Here is a 12,023-nt window from a genome sequence, read left to right on the forward strand (position 1 = left end):
TGTTTGCGTCACGTACTGATAGCGAGGGTACGTATTGATGAACTACGGGCAGGGTGAGGGGGGTGCATGAAGGGCAGACAGGCAACCGGAAATGCCAGCAATTGCATCAAAAGAGAAGAAACCGATATAATTGACCGTTCAATATACGGAGCAGAATATATGGAAAAGGTTTGCATTAATTGAGCAGCTCCCTTTGCACCCAACCAGCACCCCTCAACCACAGTAATAAATTCCTCCTGACGAGCTGCCTTATGGATAAGTTATTCCATCAAGGGCCGGATTTCAGCTATGACAAAAAACAGAAACAAAAAGAAATGAATCGCTGAATGCTAACTGGAGGGTTCGAACCTCCGCGGTTTCCCACTGCGGGTTTGGTTTCTGATGAGAACCTAAACACAGCGCCTTAACCACTCGGCCAAGTTAGCGATGATTCGTTCAATGATTCTACGCTGAGTGATCGATGGCCACATCTGGAATCGACACGGCGTCAGCATCAGTGGGCGACCGCGTATCATCACCAAGTCGAATGGCCCCGACAGCACGATCTTTTCTGAACTGAATCAAGTTGAGTAAAGAAACAATCATGGTAGTGATCCTGTCCAGTATCAGCTTAAGCCGCTAATAGCTCTCAATCAACTCCGTAAAAAGGTGTTGAAGCAAGGCACCAGATGCTACAAACACTCACCATGCGATCAGTCCACATGTTACGGCATTCTGCGTCACGATGCAGAAGTATTTCTCGGGCGGGTCATAAACGTTGCTCCTCCACATGTTGTAGCAATATGGCCATGTTGCTCGGACTGTCGGGATAGATGTGAAGGCAACGAGGCCAATCGAGTAGACGAACAGCGAGAAACATGAACAGGCAAACTGTGCCGACGTATCGACTAGAGCCGGCTTTCCTGTGTGTGCTTTCAACGCCAGGATAGTTCCAAAGAGCATCCACTCAAGCGTGACGAGGACGGACTGTGAGATGCGGATCAGTCTCGTGCAGCATTGCAAGTCTTGGGGGAGAGAGTTCGGGGCTACAAAGGGGAAGATGAGTCATTGTTTCTTACAGCAGTGATCAAAAGAACCTCACCGAGCGGTACAGAGACGCTATCAGGGACCCTTGTTCCGCAGCCATAGAAGGCACAGTAGTGGAAGTGATGCATCCAAACGAGGTAGCATACTGCGTAGCCCGTGATGACCAGGCTGCCGAGCTGGACCAGTCGAGCGGGGTAAATAGCCACTGTCGCAGTGATTGAGAGGGTCTCTCTTGATACCTTCATCTTTCTTGGTGATGAGGCTCCGCGTAGGGCTGTTAGACGCCTTCACACTGGATAGAAAGAGGGGAGGTGATTACGATATTTCTGGTCGGGATGTGATACCTAGTTAATAATAGATTAAGAAAGAGAAAGAGAAAGAGCCAGAGGAAAAATGAATCTGGAGGAAAGTGAAACGCCAGTTTGCTTAGGCGGTGACGAAGCTGGTCCGTCTCTAGTGTTGATAGGCTAGCTCCAACGCCAACATCAAGTTAGTGGTGGCAGTGCCTCAGCCGCATGATCCCTTCAATCTAGATCTCGGCAAATGCTATTCTGGGGTCAACCAACTACCGTGGAATGACGGAGAGAGCTGCAAACTAGGGAAGCATTGTGTCATTGGAATTGGTGATGTCGGTGACCCGCCATGAGTGACCTTACTCCTGGCTGTCTATTGTTGAGGGCTCAACAAGCCTCCGTAAATAATCGGAAGAAGAAATAAGAAAGAGGAAGCGCTGAAATCGGTAGTTCATCTTGTAACTCTCGAGTCTAAACGTATACCCTTAATGAAGCTATTCGGCACAGACCAAGCCTGAATCTGGCAGCCACAGGAGGTGGTTAGAAGACTTCGAAGACCGAAAATCGAGAAGAATGAAGCTCTCGTCTCCAGAAAGGTCGAGGTAGCACAGAAACGGTTGTAGTACAAGACACGAATACATGCCGATACCTTGCTGCCTGGCATCGTATTATGTGCTCTTCTTTAACGCCATGGCTGAAACCTGAAACCTCGTATTCAGTCCATCCATCACAGCCTGCATGTCAAAACTGAGTGGCCAACACCGAGATGATAAAGCAGAAAACCCGGCCCAGGTGCTGCTAAACTGATCTTCTTTCTTATCAAAGCAACGTGACATACTCAAGCGTCACAGCAAACCGCAAATTTTCTTCAAACAAGCCCGGCAAACAGTCTCGATATGGACTCTGAAGACGCAATTCGAGACGACACGTCTTCCAGTCTGATCTCGGCCATCTCTCTGGGAGTGCTTATTCTCCCTCTCCTAGCCTTGTGGACTTCGAGTTTGTCCCTTGCTCGTCGTGAGGATAACCCAGCACCGTTGGCCTTCACATACATGAAGATCGTCTATCCGGTTGCCTTTCTGTGTGTTGAACTACCATCGGACATTTCTAACAGACGTCCTAACTAAAGCAGAGCTCTGACGTTCCAGTTCGCACATATCATGCTCGAAATTGCCATGCGATGGTTACTCATGCCCCGTGGTCCGTATGAGATTCCTCAAGCAGAACCACACCGCATGGCTTACATGAGCAACCGCCTCGACGCCCTATCCTCGACACTCCTCGATGTTACGGATATATTTCTCATACTGGCACTTTTCGAGCTTGGAGGCGGCCTTCTAGAGCATGTGACTGGGAAAGGTTCCAGCCTCCCCCTTGTTGTCCGGTGCGCACTTCTTCTTCCCGCCGCAATTGTTCTCTACCTCGCCATTGCCACTCATGTCCAAAGCTACTCGATCTGGTCAAAGTCTTTCTCGAGAGACGAAGACGGCGAGGTTCAACTTCAGGCAGATATCGAAAGCCTGGAGGAGTGGGACACGCCTCTCCTGACGTTGTGGTGGGCCGCATCGTTTCTGTTGTTCTTGTATGCATGTTTTATTTGGCACAAGGCGAAAGGAAATGCTCGAGTTCTCGACGTAAGTTTAACTGCCTTTTCAACTGGTTTTTCTTGTCATTCAATATCTCCTCTGCTGTCGAAGACTTGCATTTTGACACCTTATCAGTCCACTGTGACCTTCCTCGCAGCAACGGTTCTGAACCTGTTCAATCCTGTGAGGCAAGCAGTGATTACCACACTGGATCCAGAGATCCTGGAATGCAAACTCGTCAAGCATTATCTCTACCTAGTCGACGATATGCTTGATTACTGGGTACGCTTTCTCATTATCGCTCACATCTTCGCCATGGGCTTGCCAGGAAACAAAGGTCTGTGGGCTGCGATGTCACAGTTGTACAGCGCTCCACTAGACATTGCAAGGGCGACAAAGTAATAGCTATAGTGGGGCTCAGACGGGTGAAGGGCATGAATAAGGTCTGAACTAGCGGAGATTTAGGGATAAAGTCTATTTCGCTTTTGACACTCAAACTGGAGCTATTTCATTCTCGTCTATTCTCTTCGTTCTGCTTCATATTTTAAGGAGTATGCCGCATTTCTATCCCGACTTTCCTTGCGAAAATGCCAAGTTCTCTTGGAGCATGGCGGGCGGCCCAGGTCACAAGGCAGCTGCAGTTGCATCACTATCTGACTAATGTCTTAAATGTCTCATCCTCATGATTAGTCTGTATCTCATCTCACTCCTTTACGAAACTACTCACAAATCCATTATGTCTACTATTCCCAACATTGATGAGGACGCCAGAAGATGGCAGTCACTTACCATCGACCAGAACCTGTGCACGTTCTGCCAGACGATAGACTTCGAAAAGGCGGTCAACCTGTTTGAGCACTCTTCCGCCTCAAGGGACCCAAAGACCTACGATGATGACTACCAGTTTATGGCTCATTTTGGTATCCGCAGCGTGCTCATTGCCAATCTCGGCGATAGCTTCAAAGGCAAGCCTCATGGTCCTTGCAGGATGTGCAAAATCATGTGGGAAAACAAGCAGCAACTGATATCCCGGCTGGGCGAGCTGAACGAGACCCTCAAGATGACAGGCAATGACTCCCTTTGGGCTTTACCCTTCTCCGCGAAGCTCTTTGGCCCTCATTCGATTCAAACCTCGACTATCCCCTGCAAACTTGGACTTGAAGCCGACTTTTCTGTCTTCATGGTGGTTCCGGAGCCTTACACTCCCGAGGACTTCAGTGGCCGAGATAAGAGAGCCCAAATGCTATCTCTAAACAGAGACAATAACATGCCCGTTCTCACGGTTCGCGACAACAGACGAGATGGGTCATTACTATACATGCCCAAGCTACTACCTCCCATTTTCGACCCTCAGTTGGCATCCGGGTGGCTACAGAAGTGCAGGGTGCATCACGAGGGATCTTGCCGTCTACCGCCAAACGTCAACACCGAGATCATTCTGATCGACTGCACCAACTGCGAGATCAAGACGCTGGATATGTCGTATCCGTACATAGCACTGAGCTACGTATGGGGAGACGTGGTTCCAACACCCTTGATCAACGGCGTCCAGGTACCGCCCACCACCTCAGCAGTCATCCTCGATGCCATCCAAGTGACAAAGGCTCTCGGGTTTCACTATCTCTGGGTGGACCAGTACTGCATTAACCAGACCGACCTGGTCGTCAAGATGAGGCAAATCAACCAGATGGACCAGGTCTTTGGTCAGGCTGAGCTGACCATCGTGGCTGCGTGCGGCGACAGTGCCGCCTACGGGCTGCCTGGAGTATCTCACCGACGAGCCAGAGAGCAGTTTCAGCGCCCCGTCAAGCAGGGGAGCTACCAAGTTGTCGAGCTAGGACCTGATGCATTGTCAGACACGGCGAGTGCCGAATGGAGCACCCGCGGATGGACGTTTCAGGAAGCCTGGCTTTCCAGGAGACTCTTAGTCTTCACAGACAAGCAGTGTTACTTTGAGTGCGAGGCCATCGCCTGCGCCGAGAGTCTAGAGTATGGCGAACGTATCTGGGAACTTGACGATAGACCCCGAAACTTTAGGCATCTCGAGTTTGGGCCGTTTTCTCGCTTCGACGAGTCGATGAGCCTCCTCTGGCCGTCTGCTCATGTCGATGAGATTCGGACTCTACTGCACAGATTCAGCATGCGGCAGGTCAGGTTCGATCAAGACTCTCTCAACGCCGTGGTCGGTGTACTCAACTCTTCTCAAAGAATGCATCTAGAAACCGACTACAGGGGAGCGGGAGGATCAGTTCTCTTCACATCTGCCATGGGAATCCCCCTACTCGTCGGCGATCATTACGGTCAATCTGTGCTACAACAAACACTCGTGACAGGAATGTCGTGGGTACATGTTGCATCCGGCAGAGGACGCATCCTGCAAGGTGCAGTTCCCCGCCGAAGGACTACATACCCGTCTTGGACCTGGGCAGGGTGGGAGGGAATCGTTGAGACACTATGGGTCTGGATGCATACCATCGACTTTGACTCGGCCATGGAAAATACACACGTAACGGTTCTTCGCAATGGGAGTACAGCGCGGGTTTCCATCTCCGAGGTCAACCCCACCACTCAAGCAACAACTCTGTGCTTTGACGCCCTACAGGTACCCCATGACTGGCTGACCTTTAATACTGGCCTAAGAGAGTGGCGGCTGCGTGGACTTTCGATTTTACTATATGAGACAGAGCCTATCGTGCCTACAGATCTCCTCACGGATCTACAGAGTGGCCACCACAGCCTTTCGCTGGTGGGATACTCGAGCGAGGAATGGAAGTGTCTAGTATGGATCCTACGCAGGACTGCCTCAGCCTGGACAAGAGCTGGGATGCTCTACCTCACATCTGGAGATCCTCTCGGCTCAGATTCCAACTCTATAGACCATGCTAGTCGTTGGAAGACTTTTACCGATTTCATGAGCAACTTCATAGAAACTACATCTAAGGTTTCTTGGGAGGTGGAATGATATAGTTCTCAAACTACATTACTTCAATACAACACTATACAGAGCTCTCACTTCTCTCCTGCCCTATCTTCGAGTGGAACCCCTTATGCTACTTCTTGTTGCGTACCTCCGCGTCCCAGAACTTTGTCTTGCAGCTACATTGGCCCTCTGAGCCCTTTCTATACACTCTCGGTAGATACTAGTTAGAATATGTGGATAGCTGGCCACCTCCTGGACGTTGGCGCAATAGACACCCGTTTGTCCGCAGTAGGAAGAGAAGCCAGCCTATAACTATCGCCTGGGATAGGTGCTATACTTTAAGGTTATTTATTAATACTTAATATATAATCTTTTAACTTTATTAATTTATTAAGTGTGAATCTTTAATTATAATAAGAAATATATTATTAAACGTAGACCATAGAGGGGATGATATATAGACCTCGATTTTGAGCTATAAGCCTTCTGTGTCTACGAAGGAACTTCTCAACGCCGTTTCTGGGGAATTGAGGCACTTTAGCAAGCACAACATGAGGCAAACCGATTATGCAGGCGCCTTATTTGAGGGCTGCCTTGGCCGCCAGCAGACACACATTCATCCCGCTTGAAAGTAGGCCACCTCAAGTAGGGAAAACTTTGACAGTGTGACGTGGCGTCATGTGCCAGAGCTGCGTAACTTCTGAGAGATTAAAGAATTTCATTGAGGACCAAAAGTGAGGCTGCAGGAGCTGGTGCCTGGATCCCCGCAAGTGCCAAGGTGACCAGATGACGACGTGCATGAGATGGCTACGAGGGTGGTGTGATGAGCAAGATAAGCGGGATTCTAAACCCTGCGAGCTTTGTGCGTAAACGGCAAACATCACTGGCAGCAAGGGATAATGGTGAGTGGTGACATCAGTATCTATAACCAGGTTGATAAAAAATAAGAGGTTAGACGGTATCTTGAGTGAGCTCGCTCAACTCTCGATTGACTAGAATAAAGGAGATGATATGAAAGAGAATGAATGGTCTACCAGCTAAGCTGATTGAGTGGTAGGGAGATCTATATTCTAAGGAGTCAAGAAGAAACAGGAGTATGGAAAAAGCCTCGGAAGCCTCGGTCACGAGCGCCCTGAACGCTTCTTTGGCACCCTCAACAGCCAGTAAGCCGCCAACGCCGCAAAGACATTGAAAATCACGTAGATCCAAATCAATCCAAAGTTCCTCCACCGCTCACTGTAATGAATATCCACCGTGGCGAGGTAGGTGTCGGTTGACGCGACAGGGCAGAACAAGCAGGTGTCGTTGGCCTGAGGATTCTGTAGAGTACCTCCCGCCATCTGCACAAAGGGTCCAGCGTATGTCTCGCATGTCATGTTGGCCGGGGGGTTGAACATCAAGAGCTCTACGTTTGAGCATTCGACATTCTGTAGGCCCACGCCGGTGGAGAGCATGGCTCCGATGAGGTATGTCATGGGGGAGACGCGATACATGAACGTCCAGAACCCAGGAAGGGCCGAGTATGGAACAAGGACACTGTAGCGGGTCAGTCATCGCTTCTTTTTGTTTAGTAGTAGACTGCAAACTTACCCTGCAAAAACAAGAGTCATCATGAACAAGAGCAGTGCAAAGGTGGCTCCGACCTCGGCAGTCGGAGATCCCGCAACAGACATGTGCGCAAAGGTTCCTTCATAAACCATGAAAGCCCAAACCAACAAGAACATTAAAGCGCCCCGCTCGTTCTGCGTGTCGGTGATATCTCCATTTTTGTACATTCCAACGAGGAAGTAAAAGGGGAGGTAGACAGCGAGAGCTGCAACTGAGTTCCATACCATCTCGACGACGACGTTTGCGAGGATGAAGTTGTACCAAGCGTATGTCTTTGAAGATCTCTCTCTACCCTCATACAGGGATCGTTGAGAGACAAACCCGGGCATTGTCTGGTACACGAGAAAGGCGAAAGTGACAACGAGCATGAAGGTCGAGAACATCTGGTTCTGGAGGCCTTGCAGTGACAGAGGCGAGTTCTGAAAGGAAAGGCCGATAAAGAGACTCTGCTTGCAATTAGATATATACCAGCACTTGAGGGAGTCAACATACAGTTCCGAGGCAAAGAATCATCTTGGCGTAGATGTAAGTGGGCGTTCTCCAGTACTGCTCAGCAGTCCTCATAGTGCAGGACAAGAATTGTTGCGAGAATGACGCCGCGTAGCTCGTTTGGGCCGAAGGAGCTTCCGACTGAGAGGCCGACGGCTTCATCATGACCTTCAGTTCGTCCTGAAGCACGCCAAACTCGGCGCTGTTCTTCCACGTCTCGGCCCAGTCAATGTCTGTATGAGCGCCGGGAGCAGCGCCGATCGCACGGAGCATCCATTCAGCTGGGTTTTCCTCCTCCATGCACGGGGTAGCTCCGTTTCTCTCGAAGTACGACGTCATGGTGCTTGAGTTCTCACCAATGTCACCAAAGTACACTGTCTGGCCGCCTCTCTTGAGGAGCAGAAGACGGTCGAACTGCTGAAAGAGAACCGCAGAAGGTTGGTGGATAGTGCACAGAATGGCTTGTCCGTGATCAGCTAGCTTTCTGACAAGAGTGGCAACAGCCCAGGCGGTTTGACTATCGAGACCGGATGTTGGCTCGTCGAGGAACAAGAGGACTTCAGGCTTGGCTGCGAGTTCAACGCCAATCGACAGTCGCTTCCGTTGTTCCACGTTGAGACCTGGCTTATTAGCAGATTGAATCGATACGAGAGCATATGTCACGAACCTTCTCCTTGAACTCCGATGACTGCATCCGCATAGAGCTTCATCTCCAGCAAGCTAATCACCTCTTCCACATACTTGTACTTCTCTTCGGTGGTGGTCGATTCTGGTTGTCTGAGCACAGCACTGAACCGGAGAGCTTCCCTCACAGTTGACGTTTCAAGATGAATATCCTGCTGTTGAACGTATCCAGTTGTTCGCTGGAATGACTTTCCACGTGGGTATCCATTGACCGACACATCACCCGTGACAACACCCATTGTGACTCGATCTGCGAGTACGTCAAGCAGAGTAGTCTTTCCGGCACCCGAAGCTCCCTTTTGAAGTCAGCAATGTTCCGTAATGTCTGTGTGTAACTTACCATCAGTGCAGTGATCTTCCCAGGCTGAACCCATCCGTCAACCGAGTTAAGAATGCGGTGGGTCTGTCCCTTGATGACAATGTCGTAGCAGAGGTCCTTCCAGGCAAATGTAGCAGTCTGAGAGTGCGCAGGAGATTTCAGAGTGTCTGTATCCGGACTCTTTTCGCGAAAAGAAGCAACAGCTTCGTTGCCTGTCTCTTCATCCACCTTGGACTTGCTCAGGGGGTGAGCCTTGCGAAAGATCAAGACTTCACCCTTGGATGGGCTCATGGAGAAGAACTCGGCTGCGATGAGATACGTGAAGGAGAAGAAGCAGATGAATGCAATGAGGATTCCAAAGTTCCTGCCCTGTTAGTATACCGGTTAAGCGGAATATGATGTGGGAAATACTCACCTCCACAAGTGAGAGTAGTAGTACTCATAGACAGCCCCGATATAAAAGTCACCAGCCACAAAATTCTCCCCGGGGGAGGCACCAGCTACAGAGCAGGTTTGCTCTCGAGGTCCAGCATTTTCGTAGGGAGGGCCAGCAGGGATCATGGTTTGACAAGGGAATGTTCTGCCCGAGAATTCGTTGGCAACCAGGGATTCGTAGGCGTAGGCGATTGGGTTGATGTAGTTGAGCCATCTGAGCCATCCTTTCATGTACTGAGTGGGTAGAACAAAGCCAGCGTAAATGACAAGACCGATGATGAAGATGGCAGCAGGGACCAACGCTGAATGAACCGTCTTCGAAGCCTGGCCGATAGTTCGCAGAATCATTGACATGGTCAAGGTAGTCGTGAAACCGAAGAGAAGAAAGATGAAGAAGTAAGAAGCCTCGCGACGTAGGTTGGCCATGAAGTAGAGCGGAAGGTTAAAGGCAAGGGTCGAGAGAATCTTGGACGGCAGGTCGCAGATGATGGAGGAGACTGCTTCTGAGAGGGGGCGATACAATGCATATCTCGAGTGCTTCTCCACGATTGGTCGTTGGGCGTACAGTGATAGGATCTAGGATTGTAAGCTTGGTTCATGACAGCGGTTGATCACATACCTCCAGGGCACTGCTCAAACCATTGAACAGGATGGCAAAGAAGAGGACGGAGCATCTACTGTTCATGGTTTCGGCAGCTTCAGCGAGGTCAAAGTACACACTGCCGAGGACCAATGACATGAACAGGTTTCCTCCCACAGTGACGATGAAGAAGGTCTTGTCGCCGAGGAGCCTCTGGACTCCCCTAGTCATGCACAGACGGATCTGCATGGGTACGGAAATCGTGAATGGACTCTTCTTGGACCTTTTGAGGATTAGCATGCGTGATGCACGGGGAGGAGGGGGTTGCATACATGAATCGTGCCTTCTGGGCCTTCTTGATGTTTGTAAGCTTCTCGACCTCTTCACCACCCACAGGATATCGATTCTGAAACGCTGCAATGTCTCGAAGAAGGTTGGCTTTATGCGCGCTCATCCTCCAAGCGTCGGCAAACTCGTCCGAGGTGCGGGGCACCTTTCCTTCAAAGCCAGGACGTACAATGCGTTCATCAGGGTTTGTCAGGGAGGTTAGGAAGTCGGCCGTGGTCTGACGAGGAGGACACTCATAGCCCATGTCAACAAAGTACTTCTTGGCTTCTTGTCGGGGACCGAAGTAGATCTGATGACCTTCGTACAGCAACAAGACTTTGTCAAACTCCTACACGGCAGTTAGCATGAGTTGTGAACGAGTGCTTGGCTGTCACATACATCGTAGGCTGCCTGACTGGCCTGGTAGAGGGCAACAATAGCGCTGGTGCCGCCCAGTTGAGTGCCCAGACGAAGTGTCTTGACAAAGCCCAAGGCGGTTTCACTATCCAAACCCCGAGTACTGTTATCCCAGCATTGAATAGCGCTCTGGTTGAGAGTAGCCTCGGCGATGCTGACTCGCTTCCTCTCGCCTCCACTGACACCTCTGACAAAGTCGTTGCCAACCTTTGTATCGATGGTGTTGCTGATTCCAAACATGGCCATCACAGCATCGCGAAGGTGTTCGGCGTAGACTCTTCGAGACGTGTTGGAGACACGGTTCTGTGGCGTACGTGCAAGGGCTGCGAAGAGGAGGGTTTCTCCAACGGTGAGATGCGGGAAGTGGATGTCGGTTTCTGCTTGGTATACCACCTCTCCACGGAAGTTGCTGTGCATCAGGTCCCATGGGACACCTTAGGAGTTAGTATTAGGCCAAAGTGGACTGGAGTTGATGCCTACCTTGGTAGTTGAACTCGGACGAGTCTTCCATGTGGAGGCCATGGGTATGGCCGGCAATGGTCTTGAGCAGGGTCGAGACACCACTATACAGGGGTAAGAGAGAGCATTGGTAGGGATAACTTCACACTGTACCTTCCAGGACGCCCAAGCACAAGCAATAGCTCTCCACTTTCGACGAGACCATCAAACTCATTGATGATCTGAATCTTTCGCTTCCGATTCGCGAGCCAGTTGAGTGCACCAAGAGGACTACGCCAGAGAACGTTCAACACATCCTTTTGGTAGTCGGTTGGATCACCAAACCCGTGGACGTTGAGGTTTCGCCAAGACACGCCGGCGGTATGACGTGGGAACTTTTCGGGGTCTTGGGAAAAGGCATGGAGCATGGCCTTGACCCAGAACTCGGGGAGAAAATTGGGCGACTTGGGATCGAGGCGGGAGTCTTGGAGCAGAAAGGGGCTGACGCCGGCAGAGAGAGTTGAGTAGGTTCTGGTAAGGGAAAAAGATCGAGCGAGTTGAGCCATTGGCTCAATGTTGTTGCCATTCTCGGTTTCGCTTTCACTGGCCTGGTGCATGCCAGTGAAATCCTCAATCGGGGTACTAGACGTGGGAGACATGGTGGAGGGAGAATGGGACAGGGGTAAAAGAGTGGAATACAAGACAAGAGGCGGCAGAGGCCGCAAAAAGAAAAGGAATTAAGAATGGTCTGAATTGTAGAGTCCCCGATTGGATATTCTCACAATACCAGAGAAAGCTCCTGGGGGGAACGCTTTTATCTACATGCCCTGACCAGATATCGGTGGGAGGCCTTCGGAAGCTTCGGTACGATTCGGAGCATATAAACAGGATATCCATGACA

At 50.4% G+C, this 12,023-nt stretch overlaps 4 protein-coding genes across 4 annotated transcripts; 2 read left to right on the forward strand and 2 right to left on the reverse strand.

Annotated features, from left to right (window-relative positions):
- Nucleotides 1-444: 444 nt before the first annotated feature.
- Nucleotides 445-1,271, reverse strand: NCS57_01181500 (uncharacterized protein; the record flags this gene model as incomplete). Its single annotated transcript, XM_053061512.1, has 3 exons — nucleotides 445-595; nucleotides 686-966; nucleotides 1,059-1,271. The coding sequence occupies 3 exons, from the start codon at nucleotides 1,269-1,271 to the stop codon at nucleotides 445-447; spliced, it is 645 nt and encodes a 214-aa protein (XP_052909898.1).
- Nucleotides 1,272-2,215: 944 nt separating this feature from the next.
- On the forward strand, nucleotides 2,216-3,307 carry NCS57_01181600 (uncharacterized protein; the record flags this gene model as incomplete). Its single annotated transcript, XM_053061513.1, has 3 exons — nucleotides 2,216-2,400; nucleotides 2,452-2,953; nucleotides 3,041-3,307. 3 exons carry the CDS (start codon nucleotides 2,216-2,218, stop codon nucleotides 3,305-3,307), a joined length of 954 nt encoding a protein of 317 aa, XP_052909899.1.
- A 334-nt stretch (nucleotides 3,308-3,641) lies between these two features.
- NCS57_01181700 (uncharacterized protein) lies at nucleotides 3,642-5,867 on the forward strand (the record flags this gene model as incomplete). Its single annotated transcript, XM_053061514.1, has 1 exon — nucleotides 3,642-5,867. One exon carries the CDS (start codon nucleotides 3,642-3,644, stop codon nucleotides 5,865-5,867), a length of 2,226 nt encoding a protein of 741 aa, XP_052909900.1.
- A 1,079-nt stretch (nucleotides 5,868-6,946) lies between these two features.
- On the reverse strand, nucleotides 6,947-11,781 carry NCS57_01181800 (uncharacterized protein; the record flags this gene model as incomplete). The annotated part of the gene is made up of 11 exons (XM_053061515.1): nucleotides 6,947-7,361; nucleotides 7,416-7,879; nucleotides 7,926-8,542; nucleotides 8,590-8,902; nucleotides 8,947-9,289; nucleotides 9,341-9,936; nucleotides 9,980-10,223; nucleotides 10,273-10,616; nucleotides 10,667-11,118; nucleotides 11,165-11,247; nucleotides 11,297-11,781. The coding sequence occupies 11 exons, from the start codon at nucleotides 11,779-11,781 to the stop codon at nucleotides 6,947-6,949; spliced, it is 4,356 nt and encodes a 1,451-aa protein (XP_052909901.1).
- Nucleotides 11,782-12,023: the final 242 nt, after the last annotated feature.

This window comes from Fusarium keratoplasticum, chromosome 9, assembly GCF_025433545.1.
Source record: "Fusarium keratoplasticum isolate Fu6.1 chromosome 9, whole genome shotgun sequence".
Taxonomy (NCBI): domain Eukaryota; kingdom Fungi; phylum Ascomycota; class Sordariomycetes; order Hypocreales; family Nectriaceae; genus Fusarium; species Fusarium keratoplasticum.